Source organism: Bactrocera oleae, chromosome 2 (genome assembly GCF_042242935.1).
Source record: "Bactrocera oleae isolate idBacOlea1 chromosome 2, idBacOlea1, whole genome shotgun sequence".
NCBI classification, from domain to species: domain Eukaryota; kingdom Metazoa; phylum Arthropoda; class Insecta; order Diptera; family Tephritidae; genus Bactrocera; species Bactrocera oleae.
In genome coordinates this window covers 24,548,378-24,566,802 of record NC_091536.1, presented here as the reverse complement: position 1 = coordinate 24,566,802, position 18,425 = coordinate 24,548,378, and the positions used below count along the sequence as shown (strand labels likewise).

Genomic DNA, 18,425 nt, shown 5'->3' with positions numbered 1-18,425 from the left:
TTTTGGGCCCATTCACCGAATGCGACGCGCTCGATGCACTTTTTCGTCGAATAATGAAAGTTGAATTTGTATGCACCACTTTTTTTTATAAAAAGTTTTGCCTACAGAGTATAAAATATGCGGTTACACCCGCAAGGAAGGGTCCTTATTTGTTATTATCGATATGCGTTAAAATAAATAAAAACAATATTTTTTTTTGTTTTATCAAAAAATTCAAAGTTTCTTTATTTAGTTTAGAAAATAACATAAAGACATTATTTACATAGTTACAGAAGGAATTGACAATTTATAGTGAAACAAACAATTGAAAAGCTAATTGACTATTAACAACCGTGACTAATAATTTAATATTAATATAGTAAATGTTAAATAAAAATTACGTACAAATATTTGGTATACATTGGAATTATGTGCAATAATATTCTGGAAAATAAAGTTTCTGTTTAACCATAATTGTTATAAATATTATTGTTTGAAAAAGTATTTACAGCGTTTTCTTTTTCCGCGAATATTTTTTAATTTACGTTATTTGATGCTAACAGATAAGAGCCCATCATATACATACATACATAGAGGTTTATACATTTCTACATATATATGTATATACGAATACTTTTGGTTCCAATTTATCGGGCATATCTTCCAGAAGAGTAAACGCCATTTACAGATTTTTAGTTTATAACTATTGTATCTTAAAATCCTACCGATTATAACAAACCACAATTTAATTGCTTATTATTGAATTTAAAACAAAATAATTTTCTGATTCTCTTGTGGATAGTTTCTCTAGATATTATTGAGATGTAAATCATGTTTGGCAACTCCCATTGTTCCACAATTTGGCTTGTTGATTCATTATTTATTTTCATACATTAATATGTATGTAAAAATTTTTTTAAATAAAATTTCTCAACTATCTAATTCAGTTTTCAGCATAGTCGTCGATGATATTTGTACCGTTTTCGTCATTTATCCATTTCAGGTATTCGCAATCGCATGTTGTTCGTTATTGCTGCAAAATGGGCGTGGCGGTGGATGTGCGCGTGCTCTCGGTTAAACCAACACCATTAGTATCATTCAACTCGTCGGCCGAGACGAAATTGATTGCAGCCGAATTTATACAATAGCGTTTGCGAGTGGGCTTGGGTCCATCCTCGAAGACGTGCCCCATATGGGCATTGCAACGAGCGCAGCGTACTTCTGTGCGTATGCGTTCTGGATGTTTAATTAGTAGTAAAATATTACCCCCTTTTAATTGATTTGTTTTGCACAAGTGGGTTATACGCATTTATATTTATAAATAGTATGCATATAAATACAACATATTATTTTGTATACATTATTTTAGATATTTGGTGATGGGCAGGTAAAAAATACAAAGGATGTTAATTATGCACAATCCATAGAGATGTGTGATTATTCAAGTTGAATTTTGCATTTTTTAGTTAATTTGCAATTAGTGTAAATTAAATTTGGGTTTGGGGTAGTTTTTATTTTTTTTTTGATGGAGTCATATTATTATTTTATTAATATAATATAATTTGAGAGGGTACAGAGGACAAATATTTTATTGAATTAAAAAAATATATAAATATAATAAAACAATTAACGGAAAGTATAGACAAATATAAAAACAAATGAATAATAGAATATAGCAGAATATGAAATGCACAAGTGAAAAATGAGCCATGACAGTGAATATAGACAGCAAAATAAGTGGAAATAAAAATAACAACGAAGTGATGATAGAAGAATGAAGAGAAATGATTTGGGTAGATGATAAATGCAAATTGCATTATTAAATAAAAGTAAAAATTAAATCAGCAAAGAGCACTCAGTAAATGTTTGTGCATTTGAATGAGTAACGTAGAATGTCAGTTTATTATTTTAAAATACAGTTAATTTATTGTATATAAAATTAATATAAGCATGAGCGTTGTTTTGCATTGTTTAACAAGTTTTGAAAAACACAAAAATAAAGGATATGCATGTTATGACATATCAATTATTTTATGAATGACGCATGTATGTAATAGATTTTAATATGTGTTTATGCATTATTTGATATAAATATGTATTAGCAAACATTAATGCGTTTATTTTATAATTGTGTGTTGCAATGAGTGTAAATTTCAGACCCCCGTACAGGCACATGTATAAAAAGCGAAAAAGGGAGAAATAGAAAAAATATACGAAAAAATTTTATTATTTTCAATGTCAAAATTTCATATATAAACAACTGTATATATTTTACTTTTAAAATAATGCATTTAATAACATATTGATAAGCTGCATTTGGTAAAGACATGAATATAAAATTATTATAAAAAAAAAATGTAAACAAAAAAAAAAAATAATAGCCAATTTATAATTGGTGGCCGAACATATCAGTATACAAAAAATTTGATGCATAACGAACCGATTCATTATAACGTAATTAAAGTGAACACGTAGACACAGAATGTGGTACATTTACCAGCTACGGCATTCGAGCGCGAAACTTACAACCTTGATCGGAACTCGATCCCTGACCGTTCGAGAATTAATAAACAATGCATGTAATTTGTTCGAAGAAAATTTTTACGGAAAACATCAATATGAACCCTGCATCCCAAATACATCATTAAAAATAAAAATAAAAAAATTTAATCACAAAAATCGAATTTATTTTTAAATACCGGATTGAAAAAAACTTTAATCCCAAGCATAGATGTAGTTAGTTATTAAACAAAATAACTTGTTTTAAAATTAACCACAACTGGTTGGCAAACTTACTCATTCAAACGATTTATATTTTATCAATTTTTGATTCTGATTTTGAGATTACAAATTAATTTTTCAATTTTTAATATTATATTAAAAAGTTAAATTTTAATGCCAAACATCTTGGGAATCGAAAATAAAAAATGAAAATTTAATTTTTGAATTAAAAAATTCGCAACCCTGCCACCAACATATATCGAAATTACCGACATTTTTTAATTTCTCTACGCTTGCCACAATTTATAACCACATTGATCAAGTCAACAAATAGTTTTCAAGCAAACTAAAATAAAAACACCAGCAAGCGTTAATTGTAAACTATATATATGAATTAGTCAATGTTTAAATGAATTTATCTACCCATGTATGTATGTATGTATATGTAAATAAAAACTATGAAAAACGTCATACTCAAGAGAAATTAAGTCCAAATATCTCTCTGGTAAAATATATTTTATCTCTCCCAAGAAAAAATTGTACCTATATAAATATCCATTTATGACAATTCATATGAAAATATCGAAGTTTTAAAAGAAACAAATTATAGCGAATATGTATACATATGTATATCCATTATGTACATATATACCCAAGGCAATTTTATCATGATCCACATTACATTTTCTATCAAAAATACATTCGCTTTTCTCAATTTTTATACATCACAATATATTTTAATATTATTTTCTTCTTTATATAACAATATGTACTATTTTCGTGTATGTACTAAATAGGAATAAACAAATTTGCCTGTTTAGATAATGAAAACAAATTGTACGTAAACAGATAATTATTTTTTCACATGCCCTTTTGAGAAAGAAGCAGTTGTGGAAGGTGAACCAGAGGCAATGTTGCTGTTGGGCTTTAGCGGTACAAAATCAATCGACGCTGAATTGATGCAGTAGCGTAGATTCTTTGGCGGCGGCCCATCATCAAAAACGTGTCCCATATGCGCGGAGCATTTGGAGCAGCGCACCTCAGTTCGCACCATGCCTAACATTTTCGAAATTACTACTACTTTTTATTAACAAATTTAATTTGTTTGTATATATGTATAAGTGTATTGAAATTTCTCAGTTTATCCAATTTGTGCATGGGTGTCAGTAAAAAGCGCGGTGTAATAATCAATGCACGAGTATGTATGTAGAAGAGATGTTTAGAAATTCAATTGATATTCAATATTTTGTTTAATTTTAGTTTTAGAAATTATCCAGTGTTTAAGTTCAGTATTTCAATTGCATATTATGCATTTATTAAAAATTTCAAACCGTGTGTTTTTACAACACATACGAGTAATAAATATTGCGGCAAGTTAAAAAGAAGGAAGGAAGAGAAATTTTTATTTAAAGGGAGCAAAACTTTTAATAATACACTATAGAAACATGTATGTATGTATATATGTACAGAACACAACATAGAGTAACGAGGTAAATCAAAAGGCTTTGTATGTTGCAACTCGTTGATTTTAAAATTTTGCTTACAAAACTTTGGACGAATAAAACATACATTTAAATAGACGCACACGCTCAAAAAAACTTTAAATAAGCTTGAACTCTCGTTTACAATTCTATTGTATAGGTATTATACAGCAAACGAATACAATAAATTCTACATCCAATATACACAAATTTACTATGAAAGGAAGACCAGACATTATCTAAAAAGCGTTAGCGATAGTTGCAAATCACTAAATGAAATTATTTAGGACTGCATATGTCATACCAATACAAGTATGAACATACATTCTACAAAAATAAAAGAAAACAAAACTAAAAGTCTAAATACACAAACTGAAATTATGTTTGATTATGGTCGAGATTTACATACTGCCAATTAAAAATAAAAATTGAAAATCAGTTTAAGTTAATAGTTACTTATCTGACATAATGAATTTAATAAAACAACACTACTCGGAAGCTATGGTATAATATCCTTTACAAAATCAAAAGATTCCATACAAGGACTTGATTTTGATCGATCAGTTTGTATGGCAGTTATATGCTGTAGTGGTTCGATCTGAACAGTGGTTCTTCAGAAATTGTACCATTGCGTTAGACAATAATCCTTGCAAAATTTTGCGCAGATATCTCGTTAAATAAAAAAGTTTTTAAACAAGGATATGATTTTGATCGTCAGTTTGTTTGACAGCTATATGCTTTAGTGGTCCTACATAAGCGGTTTCAACAAATGAGCAGCTTCTTGGGGAAAAAAGGACGTGTGCAAAGTTTCAGATCGATATCTCATCTGAGAGACTAGCTCGTGTATATGCACACAGACGGACATTTATACATACATATGTATATGTATATATTTTATAGGGTTCGCAACGCTTTCTTCCGTATGTTACAAACTCCGGGGCAAACTTAATATACACTGTTTAGGGTATAAAAATCAGAAGAGTTCGAGAAACTTATAATTAAATAGTTACCAAACTAATTTGAGGATATATACTGCTGCTGTAAAGATATATGCTATTGACAATTGCTCTACACCTGTTAACCTATGTTTTTACAGATTCAATTTAAAATAGGTTACAAAAATTGAAAATCAAAGGGGCTATAATTGAATCAAAAAATAACAAGCAATTCAAATAATTCAAAAGCAAAGCATATAATAAATTTGTAAATCACCAAATGTACTATATGTAATTTGAACTGTTCCATATTTGCCACCGATGCGTGTAACTACAATATGCATACACATACATACGTACTCGTGCACTAGAGTACGCGCATATCTAGTAGCAACAACAACAGTTGCAGGCAAATATCTATTGAACTTAAGTTGATTTTTTCATTCTTTACCTGGAATACTAGCATCACGATGCAGGGTTATTTTGCCCTTATCAAGCACATCATTGAATGCGGGCCATCCACAGCCTGAATCATATTTTCTATCCGAGCTGAAGAGATCTTGCTGGCAAACTATACAACGGTATACGCCCTTTTCATAGTGCTTATTATAACAACCTGGAGGTACATACATATGTGCAAAAAATATTACTTTCGTTAAGTATTTAAAACACAAAATTAACCACGCACCTGTAAATGGTCGCTCTGTAGCTGCTTCTTGTGTCACTTGATACTGAAGTGGCGTTAAACGTTTCTTTAGCTCTTCCTTATTTACATTAATTTTTTCAGTTTTGTTTTCCATCTTTTCTTGAAGTAAGCTATCTGTAGTTTTTCGATCGTGTGGTTTATCTGCAATTATATTTTATTTAAAAAAAACTCTGTTGTAATTTTATAAATCAAACGCAAACCTTAAAAACAAAAATTTTTTGGAAAGTAATGATTTATTATCTCTTAATATATTTAAGTTTATTTGAAATTAGACAGTGGGTTTTATAAGTTTCAATTTGGTTTGAATGCTTCGTCATTAAATGATCTTGCAGTTAGATGGCATTTTGATTATTTCAATAAATCCCACAACGTTAATGCTCAAATTAAAAACAAAAAATTGCAAGTATACATAAGTATACTATCATGTGATATTTTGATAGTCATTCTTAGTTTAAAGTCGAATTTATGGTGGGAATTAATGGAGGGCTTTGAAAGCTTTTTTTTAAGAGCTATGCATATACTCGTACACATGTAGTTAAGATAAACTAATCTGAATACTCTTAACAATGTGATACATTTATTCTACTGTATGTGTAATAAATATAAAAGTTTTACAATATACAGTGTCGGTCAGTGTACAAAAACCCATAAAAAAAAAAGTTCTATCACAACTAGTGAAAATTTCAAATAATATGTATTATTATTGGTTCATACAGTAGTTGTTTTACATTTCATGGTAAAAAAATTAGCTCTTAAATGGTATGCTGAATCACATTGGGAGAGGACAGCAAAATAAAAACACTTCAAAAAATTAATAAATATGATTAAAACGGAAGGTAAGATTGTGTGCATATTCAATATTTTGTTGAATAGACATTGTTTTTTTAATACAGCTTGGCAACTTTAGTTTAGTTTATTTTCAACCAGACGTCTCCTAACTGACCGAGCACAAATTTGAACCATGGATGAATCCTTGACTTGAATGGATCCAGCAAAATAGACCTTCTTTCTTCTGTTCTTATTTTATTGTCCACCTTTACATGCCTTACATTGGCAGTATTCGGGGAATTTCGCTTGCACCCAATCCTTAAACAAAAGAGTTTAACAAAAACGATTACTTGATTAAGTGTCCTTTTTTTTTGCCGCCACTGTATATATATATATAATATAATACGTGCTGCAATAATAAACAAGTTGACTTCATATATTGTATTTCAGCTAAATATGATTTCAAAACTATATTTATTTATATTTTTAATTTTTTAATAATTTGTCCTATAATTTACAACAGAAATGTTTTGGTCTACCTGTTACATGCATATATTAGAAATTCGTACCCGTGTAGCTACGAATAATATTCAGCGTTTTAACATAGATTTTTTTCCAAATTTGGTATTCGTTTTAATATATACAATTTTTATTTTTAATAGAAAATACAGCGTCTACCAATAAGTATGACGTGATTTTGACAGCTTGTAGCGGCAATGTCCGTTTACGGATTTGTGACAAATTTTGTCAGTGTGTTTAGTAAGCTTTGCCATGGCTTCGTCAACAAACAAAATTGTCGCTTTTGGGGTCAGTCAAATCCTCGTGTGATTCAGGAAACGCAATTGTATCCCCAAAAATTTACCGTTTAGTGTGTTATACGGTTAAACCGTTACTATCCGTAGCGGGCGTTATAACACGATGTAGACCGCCTTTTTTTCTTGGAATTTGATGAAAGACGGTGCGCCGCCTCATGTTTTACGACACATTGCGTGCAAAGTTTTGCGACTCGTTTATTGCGAGAATTGGCCCAGTTAAATTGTCGTCAAAATCATTAGTTTATCGCCTTTAGATTATTTTCACTAGGGGTATGTAAATCAAAGGTTTAAGCCAATCAACCAGCAACTCTTGAGGAGCTCGAAGACAACATTCAGAGCACTATAGCCGAAATTTCAACCGAAATGCTGCACCCACCCTACCATCGAAAATTGACGTAAACAGGCGAAGATTTTATTTCATTTTAACATCACGGCGTTCTTATTGGTAGACCCTTTAGTTGTATTCAGCAATGCTGAAATTGTAAATACTCGAATCATAGGCACGCATGTATCGAATTTTACAAATACTGTACAGTATATACTAACAATACATATACATACATACTTATGTATAACATATGGGATCGTACGTGGTTTACTAAACAGTTAATGAAAACTTTCACTGCGTCGAACACTTTTGTAACCAAAAAGTAATGAAACATTATGCACATATTAATTTGCCTTTTTATTCTTTCGCATATCCTCTTACTACAACTTACTGACCAAAACTAGTCTCACCTGAGAAACTTCTTCGATTTATGAATGTAGACCCACCAATAATTGACACATTCCTTTTAGGAGAAACAGAACAATTTAGAGCAGTTATACAAGTTAATTTGTTTATAATTTCCAAACGAGAGCACCGAGCATAGGTATTCCGAAGAAGTATAAACATTTTTAACAAAATTATATTACGTGGTTATATTTTAAACTACAAAACCTCTTTGGAATAATTTAGGAACCAACTCTTAACTTTTCAATTGTTACTTAATCAAGCAAATTTGAAACAAATGTGGAAGGAAATTGCGCAGCTTTTCACAATTGTTCGAGCGTACTCGTATTCGACCGATGTAACGAAATGTCAACACAAAACGATATATGGTAATAAGGGCAATGTTTTTAATATAAATATGTATGTACTTATATGCATACATATGTCTACACGTTTTCAACATGCCTCTTTGAAAACGTCTGTCCTTGAGCCATGGCCACCATATTTATTTCGAGGCGAAATTGCTCATATATCTACGTTCCATTGCTTCCACCTACCTGTATTAGCCTTTTATTTCACTTTTTCAATAATGCTCAGACCTTTATTATTGCTTAGCTTATATTTTTTAGATTCACAAAGTTTAAATTTGTACTCAAAAATAGATATACATAGTAACAAAATTTATTCATCCACTATATAATGTTAATGTTGTGATTTCCACGCCACTCGAAAGAAAACTGACAGCCACGAATGGTCAATTGGCGATACAAAGTGGGTGTAGCAAAACCGAAAAACGTCATATGCGGGCGCATTGTATATTTTTATAGTTCATACAAGTGTATGTGGGTATTATGCGAAGGACGGTGTTTCCCATGTTTGTAGTGGTTGGAGCAACAACAATGTTGACGATATTTTGCCGGAAAATATAAACAGAGGAAAACACGAGAACAACGACATTCAAAGTCAACGCCAGCTGTTGATGTAAGTTAAGTTAAGTAAGTACCCATCAAGTTAGTGGAACAAAAAGTTTTTTTTTACATAAGTTGTGCACGTGAGAGAGATAAACCCTATTGAATATAGTATTAAAGTTTTAACCAGATACACAATATATATTGATTTTACCATTATTGTATCTGATATCGGTTTAATAATTTATTTATGTATATTATGACGTAATATTCATTATATTTTATATTCATGGAATATCACTGTGAATATTCATAACAGCTGTCAACGGGCACGAATTATTTTCCAGTAACTGAAAAGAAGCATCAAAATCTCTTTCAATGGATCCAAATTTACGAAATGTGGGTAATATTAATATTTGTTATGTATATTTTAATAATTTACATTTTTGTTTTGTATCATAGCTTAAAGATTTTCTGACACTATATAATAAAGTCACGGAGTTGTGCTTTTCGCGATGCGTGGAAACCCTCTACGAGCGTGAATTAACCAATGCTGAAGTAATTAATATAATGCATCACAATCAATTTATTATGCTTAATAAATCATTTGATATTTATAGAACACCTGTATAGATAAATGTGTAACAAAATTTGCGCGCTTTAATCAAAAAATGATGAATGTTTATGTTGAAGTACAAACGGACATAAACCAAAAACGAATTCAAGAGCTTGAAACGACCCAGAAACAAGTGGACCAAGCTTCAACATCCTCGTCAAAGGTAGTTGCAGCAGGAATAAACTCAGTACCTATGCCGGCATCTGGAGCACAAACACCAGCCTACTCTTAAAATAAAATTCAGTGAATAATTAATATTCGTATGTTTTAGCTTTATTCATAAGATTTGTTTTAAGCTACATATTACCTCTTAGCTCCATTCATGTCGACACGTATTTGCCTCGTAGCCTTAATTGGTTTACCAGCTGCTGGAAAAAGTACATTTAGTAGTTGGATCTTGTCGATCCCTCAACAACAGTTCAACGTCATTCATCTTTGTTATGACGATTTTCTGCCAGCACAAGAACATACTCTTAATGCAGAAATAGAATTAAAATTGCAACGTAGCAAAATCTTGGAAACTATAAACTTGCTTATATGTGAATTAAATGAAAACGCCTATATAGCAAGAGATATCATTAAATCTGTAAAGTTATCTGAAAATGTAAATTGCCACGATTTCATAATTCTATGTGATGATAATAATTACTATCGTAGTATGAGATATAAATTGTATCAATTGTGCAGGCAGAACAAGTGTGCTTATGCACAAATTTACTTAGAGTGTGATTTAAAATTGGCATTAGGTCGAAATAGTGCAAGGCCAGATAATGAGCGAGTGTCAGAAGAAATTTTGCAACGAATGGGAAGAAGACTAGAGATACCCAATTCAGCAAAGCATCGCTGGGAAGAAAACACCTTATTCCTGGAGGAATGTGACAACTTTACTATAAAGAAAGCTAGTATTTTGGGGTTTTTCTCTAAATCGCTTGATAAAATACTACAACCTCTGTCGCAATGTGTTACTACTGAAACAATGATGTCATTGCTGCATCAACTTGATTTGCTACTACGAAAAAGAATAAGTGAAATATTGCAGTTGGAGAATGATTTAGCTGAGCGGTCAAAAAAGTCTAAAATGCTGATCGCTAAGCGTAAGAAATTACTCCAAGAAGTCAGAAAAAAGACTGAAAAGGAGTCGATAAGTATTGATGACTTGAACATGTATGTACATTTATTGAACTAACTTTGGAGTAAAGAATAATGCAAATTTGTTTTTAATAAGTAACTTAAAAACTAAATATGTGCTTATTCGCTTTATAATCGCATTTAAACAAAATGATAGGTTTATAATTTTTATTGCATAAAGACAAACTCTATATCATTAAAGCATTGCTTTGAATTATTTGGTATATATAAATTTAAAGAATATACTAAATTTATATAAAACGATAATATTACATATAATAATTTACTGACACTTTTGTTAAACTATGCTACACAGTTAAAAAAAACTGCTTGCTTGTAAGCAAATTATTTTTCTTAATCAACCGAATTTTTGGGGGTCCCTTTGCTAAAATTCTGAGTTAGATTTATTTCAATTAAATCAAATGTCGTTCATACGTATTTGAAATTATGAATTTCTATCGATCCAACTGTTTTTGTAATCAGGGCCCACTAAAAATTTTGGAGATGATCTAATGATTTAATTAATTTTGAGATTCTTTATATCGATATCTGTATATTTCTATTAGTGAGTGCCAAATTATAAAAGGTATTTGTATATTATAAATATAATTTAATATGCAATGATTATAATGAACACATACACATAGGAGTGTTTTTGCAATTTGCAGTAATACATAGATATAGTAGTCAAAATTACTTACAAATATTATTGCATACATTCGAGAATAATAAAAAATAAGATTAAAATCAAAGTTAGAAGAAGTATTTTTTGTGGCAATCTATTTTTAGTACTAGACTAAGAAAATGCTGGAAATGCTAAATGCAGCACCAACGTGTCATCATAACGTACAAATACCCCTGAACACGATTTGTACGATAAAAACTATTTCACTCGTTTGTGATTTATTGTAAAAAAAATGTATTAAATGCGTTTTAAATTCAATATTATCAATATACTTTTGAGCGAAAAGAGCAACATACTGTCTTATATACTCTCTATTCAAAATTTATATAAAAATTATAAACACTATTTGTTTAAATAACTAACATACCAATAAAAATGGAAAGTTTACATGTTTACGATATGGAAATATACCTACCAAACGCACTCAATATATTTTTTCACATTAAAAGAACTCACGCATTCCAACGCGATTTCTGCAGATCTATTTGCCCTTCTAGAGTTTTAGCTAAATATATGATAAAAAGTTGTATTAGAGCAACTCCTAGAGCAATGCCTGCTATAGTATATAAGTTTCGTTCTGCCCAAACACGAACAATCTCAATACAACCACTAGTCCAGATGCGTTTGCTGGCTGCCGCAACGGAGTGTTCTTGAACGCCATAACCGCACATAATGTTAACCAAACCCGAACTGATGTCAGTTGCGTTAATACAACAACTATATGGAACGCCGCAACGCTCAACTGATGGTGATGAGCAGTTGAAATACTCATTCTTGCCTAAACAAAAATGTATTGAAATTAATGTCGAACAGTGTGGAAATAAAAAGAAAATAACACTTACTCCAGTCTTGATATCCAGAGTTGCTTAATCCACAGCATTTAAATTCAAGTTGTGCAAAATCGATAAGATTTTGTAAATCTGGGTCATCACGATACGAATGTATAATTTTATCAGTGAATTTGTCTTCCAGGAAAGAATTCATATTATGTGGAAAAACAAATCCCATTATGGCAATGGCCAATTCCAAAAGAAAAAACATTAGTAAGCACATAGTATAGAATTTTAGTAAACATGTATTTTCACGCAGCGCACCAAGGCAACCAGCAAAACTGACTACAGAAATAAGTATTCCAGTCAGCATCATTACTAAAGAGATGTTAAGTACTACATCGTAAAATGTTTCAAGACGAACCCATCCAGTAGCTTCCCATTTGTCCATAAAAGCATAAAGACCGATACTCAGCAATAATCCTCCCGAAAGCCAGAATATGAAATTTAGCATGAAGATTAGATATTTAACACATGAACTAACGTAAGTGAAATTTTGAGAGATTCGTGGATGCATGTTTCGGATTTCGATTCCACTATAGCCACCGCCTCCTCCATGGTGACGATAATTACTCATAGCTACAATGGATTATTTTTGTCTCAAAACTTTAAAGCAACGCTGGTGTTGGTTTTGTTGTGAGCCACTTGTCCAAATAGTCTCAGATGCCTTAATCAATTTCTCTCCTTCCTTATTAATATTTATTTTTTTACTTTAAGTTTGTTCAAACTTGTGACAAAATATTTGTGGTGCTTATATCTAAATTAAACCCGGACACATATTTTTTACACTTTTTCTTTAGCAACATATCTTATACACTTCGCTTCCGTCCTCTTTTCTGTACTCGTAATTTCATGACAAACGTTTTATATGCCTAAAACTTAAAAAAATACGGACGTATATTTCTATAAAAAAATTTATATTTATTAAACCATATGTGAAAACTTTAATTTCTTTATGTTTCCGAAATGAAATCCTTATCTCAATCAAATCGCTTTGACAAGTAAAGACGGAGGCGCTTTTTATTAAAAATTAATTTCTGGCATAGGGTGATCACGATATTTAATTTTTAATAAGCATTTTATTTTACCAGAGAGATTGAGGATATTTTATTAAAATCTACCAATAGAAAGATTCATTGTATAATCTTAAATCCTAAAAAATCTGGTCAAAAAATGTATTTCGTAATTTTGAAACATTTTTTTGCTCGTTTAGTTCGCGCATATATAATAAAATAAAAACAGTAAAAAAATATATTTACCATTTAATTTAGTACAGACGTATGTATAATGTGATGTTAGAAATATAGGTAGGTAAATAATCTGTTGTTGTTTATAATATGAAAAAACCCATATATTTGTACAAAGGAGCTGAAAAAGATAATAGCTCAAAGTGTGAAGAGTTTGGAAATATACCTATTTAAGTATCTGAACAATTTTATTTTTCAATCCTGTATGAGAACACTAAACAACAACACATATATATACATATGTTTATCGTGGAAATTAAAAAAGAATTGGAAGGAACATATTGGATCGAACCTAAACGATAGGGTAAAAATTTGAAATTGATTTTCAATTTAATTACTATTATATTCATTAGTAAAAAATGACCCAAAAACTTAACAACAAAGTCAGGGATAAACAAAATAATATTAGTTTCGCTCTAGATTTCCCCTCTTCTAATGATTTTCTTTTTTATTAACAGAACCAAATAAAATTATATTTTAATATAGTTAATTACCATTCATACATACAATCGTTAATATACCATATCGAAATTTGTTAACGACCGTTGAAATGGATGTACTGAGATATCGAACAAATTGAGTCATAATTCTAAAGTGTATAAGCATTGCATTTAAGACTGGGCAAAGGAGAGCTGCAAAGTGAAAGATGTCAATTGTACCATGTCCTCACTAACTGATAAAGCAAAACAAAGTTGATAATCGAAACAATTAAACTTACCAAAATCTAATCTACCACAAACAAGTTGCGCTTACATAAAACAAAAAGAAAGAAAAATTCATATACGTATTGAATACAACTGAGCTCGATTTAGTTTGTACATCAGCGTAGTGCGTATAGTTTACATACGGATCTATACTCAACAAGAAATAATAGTTTCACACTAGAACCATTTATATACGAAATGAATTTTATATTGCGATTCATTGTTTTCCTCCTTGATCCTTCGGGTTTGGGGCGCCGTTTATTTATACGTCCGGCACTCAAGTTGGGATACAATGTATACGATGGTATTAAGAGCAGAGCTGATGAAAAGGTTGGCACAATGAAAGAATTGGTTCTACGTTTGGGCTTAATTGCATTTGCGGTGGTATTAATAATTTGGATAGCAGTATTCATGTATGTTACCTTCTATTATACGTATATGCCGGCTATATCACATACAAGACCAGTTCACATGCAGTTCAAGTAAGTGAACATTATTACCAATCATAAAGTTGAAGTTATTTTAATATTTATCAGATCGTGCTTGGATTCTACGACCCCATGTACATTTCCACACGCACATGTTTCGCTTACAAAGAAGCAACAACTATTGATGGTAGGCCAAGCATATCGAGTAGTTGTGCAGATTGAAATGCCAGAATCACCGCAGAATTTAGAATTAGGTATGTTTATGGTTTGCGGCGAAATGCGCGACACCAATGCTCTACTACGTGGCCAATCCTGTCGCTCAGCTATGATGCGTTACCGCTCACCACTTATCCGTACAATTAGTACATGGGCACTCAGTCCATTGTATGTGCTCGGCTTAAAAGAAGAATTTCAACGTGTGCCTGTAGAAGTATTTGCGAATTATTTAGAAGAGCGACAACACCCAATTACTGACGTCTACGTAGAAATTCAATCACAAAAAATTCAATTTTACTCAGTTTCACTGCATATAGTCGCAGATTTTACCGGACTGAGATATATAATGTACAATTGGCCAATACTGTCAGCTGTAATTGGTAAGATATATTTTTTGAATTAAATTTGATGTGCTCGCATATTTTACCTATTTAAATTCTTTAACAGCAATAAGTACCAATTTGTTCTTCATTTTGGTGATATTCCTACTCAGTTGGTATCATTGGTCTGATACAACTTGGCTGCATAATTTGCGTAAAAAATACGGGCGCATAACTGAAACTTTACAAGGCAAAGCTAGTAAGGCGATTAAGTCAAAGAGCGGCTTTAGGGATGATGAGGATTTGAGCTTTCTGGATGACAAATCCAACGCCTCGGAAATAGATGAGATAGGCGGTAGCAGTGACAGTCGGAGTAGCAGCAAAGAAGAACTGCTAGGTAGTAAACCACAAAGAAGCAATGAGGGACAGCAAGTGCACCAGCGTAGAATGCAAGAAGCATTTTAAGCCCCTGCAGCCATTGAAGCTTATTGCATTAATTATGAAGAATATAATATAGCATTTGGACTGATGTTGAATTTGGCTTTATATTATTTTAAATAGTTGTAAGATGAAGTTATTGATATATAAATATATTTGTAAACATGTATGTATATATATATATATATATATATATACGCACAGTAAGTCTTATCAAAACTGTATTCTGTTTCTTCTAATATTAATTTTTTTACATATTAGTTCAGTAATACTTTAACACCCCGAACAGGGTATATTAAGTTAGCCAAGACGTTTGTAACACTCAGAAGGAAAAGTCAGAAACACCCTTCGCAGAAATTGTTCAGATCGGACCACTATTGGATATTATTATTTATTTATTATGGTAGGAAAACGAGGGTACGATAATTTTTTTAAAGATTTTTCGTGAAACAATTTGTAAAGTTTCTGGTCCTTTAGTTGGTAATTTAAAAGGTGGTAAGAAATACTATGTATCTAAACATAAAAGTAAAATAATATAGTTATTTCTGCTTTATTAAAAATTTTCCATTAATGTTTCTACAATTTTACAATTGCGCGGATGCTTTTTCCGGCATGCATCAAATCAAACGCTTCGTTGATGGCTTCCAAGTCCATAGTGTGCGTGATAAATTCATCGACCAACAGTTCTTTACTCAAATATTCCTGTACTAATTTTGGCACATCTGAAACACTTTTCCAACCGCCAAAAGCTGTACCCTTCCATGTCCGACCAACAACCAATTGAAATGGACGCGTACTGATTTCTTGACCAGCAGCTGCAACGCCAATAATAACAGATGTACCCCATCCTTTGTGAGTCGCCTCCAATGCAGCACGCATGGTGTTTACGTTTCCAATGCATTCAAAAGTGTAATCAAAACCACCATCTAAAAGGTCTATTATATAATTTTGTATTGGTCCTTTATCGGCCACATCTTTGGGATTGATAAAGTCCGTTACACCGAATCTTTTGGCAATTTCGAATTTATCGGGGTTAATATCGATGCCATAAATTTTAGAAGCACCAGCTTTTCGGCATCCCATAGCAGTTGCTAGCCCAACAGCGCCTAGACCCCATATTCCACAAATGCTACCTGGTTCCACTTTGGCAGTATTAATAGCTGCACCATAGCCTGTAGGAATACCGCAACCCAGAAGTCCAATCTTATCAAGTGGTGCCTCTTTGTCCACCTAATTATTGGTATATTAAATTAGTATTGGATCGAATTTTGGTAACATTTTTTCACACACCTTGCAAAGCGAAATATCTGCGACCACTGTGTATTGTGAGAACGTTGAGGTGCCCATGAAGTGAAATACCTTCTTTCCCTTACATGTGAAACGCGATGTTCCGTCTGGTAACAAGCCTTGTCCTTGTGTAATACGTATCTTCTGGCAGAGATTTGTTTTGTTGCTTTGACAGAACTTACATTCATTACACTGTGGAATGTAAAGCGGAACAACATGATCGCCCGCCTTGAATGCAGTAACTCCTTCACCAACGCTCTCTACAATGCCAGCACCCTCATGCCCGAGTATAACCGGAAACACTAAATGGAAGTAGGAAAAGCTTATTTTAGTAGTTATTTGAAAATAGTTGATGTTACAATTGAAATTTAAAAGTCGTCGAGTTAATAAATAATTATTAATACTCTACTAACCTCCCTCTGGGTCAAATCCACCTAAAGTGTACGCGTCGGTGTGACATACTCCGGAAGCAATGATCTTAATTCGCACTTCATGCGATTTGGGTGGTGCTACCTCCACATCTTCAATGACAAGCGGTTTTTTAGCTTCCCAAGCAATAGCAGCTTTGCAAGTGATAACCTTGAAATTATCAAATTTATATTATAACTCATATATATTTATATACATACATATGTATGTACAATCTTTATACATAACCATGTATGCATGCTAAAAACATATGGTATTCTCTAAAATGAATTTATGTACATAATTATGTAGGTGTCTACATTGCAGCGAATATCACAATTATTTACATACTCTGCCTTCAGTCGCTGACATATTTCAGTAGAGAGGTATATTAGATGATTTCACAATTACAGCTATTTAGAAATTAATTACGGCGAGCCCTTTTCAAGTGAAAACGTAAAATGAAGTGATGATCGTGAATGAACAGTAGTTAGCTATGCGGCGAAAAATGCGACTGTACAGAACAAATACATGACCACAATCGGCGACCGGTTCAAAGTAGAAGCACGAACTTTTCATTCGGATATAAGTATATATTTATACACATGTATATGAGCTGATTACCGTATGTGTACATACTTATACATTCATATATTATACATTACGATGTGTGTTCATGGAGCTGCTCTCCTGAGACTATCGTTTGAGATAATTGGTAGTGTTTATGATTTTCTTAAGATTAAATAATTTATTTAGTATATTTGTTTATATTAAGGCGCTCTTAATTAGGACCTCATTACCAGTTACTCTTGAAATTATTTTAAATAGGTGAAGGGAAAAATTTTGGGGCTCTACATATATATGTACATACATTAGTTCCAGTGGTATCACTGACCTTTTAAACGTTAGAGTATTCAACAGTTCTATCACTGATGGGTTTAATTGGATGGGGTAATATTAACCAATATATTCAGAAATAGCGCAAAAGCGGCGTGAAGCAAGTTCTGGTATGAAATTACAAAAATTGGACGGATGTATGTTTGAATAAAGTTTTAAAAAATACAAATATACAAAAACAACAAAAAAGTATCTA

The 18,425-nt window shown here is 31.7% G+C and overlaps 6 protein-coding genes across 14 annotated transcripts; 3 read left to right on the top strand and 3 right to left on the bottom strand.

Moving 5' to 3' along the window:
• Positions 1-304: 304 nt before the first annotated feature.
• On the bottom strand, positions 305-8,857 carry SelR (methionine sulfoxide reductase SelR). 9 transcript variants are annotated; one of them, XM_036377264.2, is made up of 5 exons: positions 8,346-8,474; positions 8,144-8,196; positions 5,805-5,963; positions 5,568-5,732; positions 305-1,248 (listed from the first exon to the last, which is right to left on the bottom strand). In XM_036377264.2, exons 3-5 carry the CDS (start codon positions 5,914-5,916, stop codon positions 1,007-1,009), a joined length of 519 nt encoding a protein of 172 aa, XP_036233157.1. In that variant the 5' UTR covers positions 5,917-5,963; positions 8,144-8,196; positions 8,346-8,474; the 3' UTR covers positions 305-1,006. The 9 variants fall into 9 exon arrangements, with proteins under 9 accessions (XP_036233157.1, XP_036233154.1, XP_014088737.1 ...); XM_036377261.2 differs by having other exon boundaries at positions 8,379-8,470; XM_014233262.3 differs by lacking the exons at positions 8,144-8,196; positions 8,346-8,474 and adding an exon at positions 8,675-8,857.
• Positions 8,858-9,344: 487 nt separating this feature from the next.
• Positions 9,345-9,898, top strand: Tim9b (Translocase of inner membrane 9b). Its single transcript, XM_036377258.2, has 3 exons — positions 9,345-9,424; positions 9,488-9,583; positions 9,646-9,898. Exons 1-3 carry the CDS (start codon positions 9,404-9,406, stop codon positions 9,871-9,873), a joined length of 345 nt encoding a protein of 114 aa, XP_036233151.2. The 5' UTR covers positions 9,345-9,403; the 3' UTR covers positions 9,874-9,898.
• Positions 9,899-9,963: 65 nt separating this feature from the next.
• On the top strand, positions 9,964-11,127 carry Pstk (Phosphoseryl tRNA kinase). The gene has a single exon (XM_070112619.1). The coding sequence runs from the start codon at positions 9,964-9,966 to the stop codon at positions 10,825-10,827; it is 864 nt and encodes a 287-aa protein (XP_069968720.1). The 3' UTR covers positions 10,828-11,127.
• LOC106616553 (tetraspanin-33) lies at positions 10,924-13,292 on the bottom strand. Its single transcript, XM_014233253.3, has 2 exons — positions 12,297-13,292; positions 10,924-12,232 (listed from the first exon to the last, which is right to left on the bottom strand). Exons 1-2 carry the CDS (start codon positions 12,859-12,861, stop codon positions 11,907-11,909), a joined length of 891 nt encoding a protein of 296 aa, XP_014088728.2. The 5' UTR covers positions 12,862-13,292; the 3' UTR covers positions 10,924-11,906.
• Positions 13,293-13,665: 373 nt separating this feature from the next.
• Seipin (lipid droplet biogenesis associated protein seipin) lies at positions 13,666-15,729 on the top strand. Its single transcript, XM_014233216.3, has 4 exons — positions 13,666-13,835; positions 13,990-14,717; positions 14,772-15,259; positions 15,327-15,729. The coding sequence occupies exons 2-4, from the start codon at positions 14,434-14,436 to the stop codon at positions 15,662-15,664; spliced, it is 1,110 nt and encodes a 369-aa protein (XP_014088691.1). The 5' UTR covers positions 13,666-13,835; positions 13,990-14,433; the 3' UTR covers positions 15,665-15,729.
• Positions 15,730-16,171: 442 nt separating this feature from the next.
• On the bottom strand, positions 16,172-17,863 carry Fdh (alcohol dehydrogenase class-3 Fdh). Its single transcript, XM_014233208.3, has 4 exons — positions 17,684-17,863; positions 17,338-17,503; positions 16,928-17,226; positions 16,172-16,867 (listed from the first exon to the last, which is right to left on the bottom strand). Exons 1-4 carry the CDS (start codon positions 17,702-17,704, stop codon positions 16,214-16,216), a joined length of 1,140 nt encoding a protein of 379 aa, XP_014088683.2. The 5' UTR covers positions 17,705-17,863; the 3' UTR covers positions 16,172-16,213.
• Between the last annotated feature and the right edge of the window lie 562 nt (positions 17,864-18,425).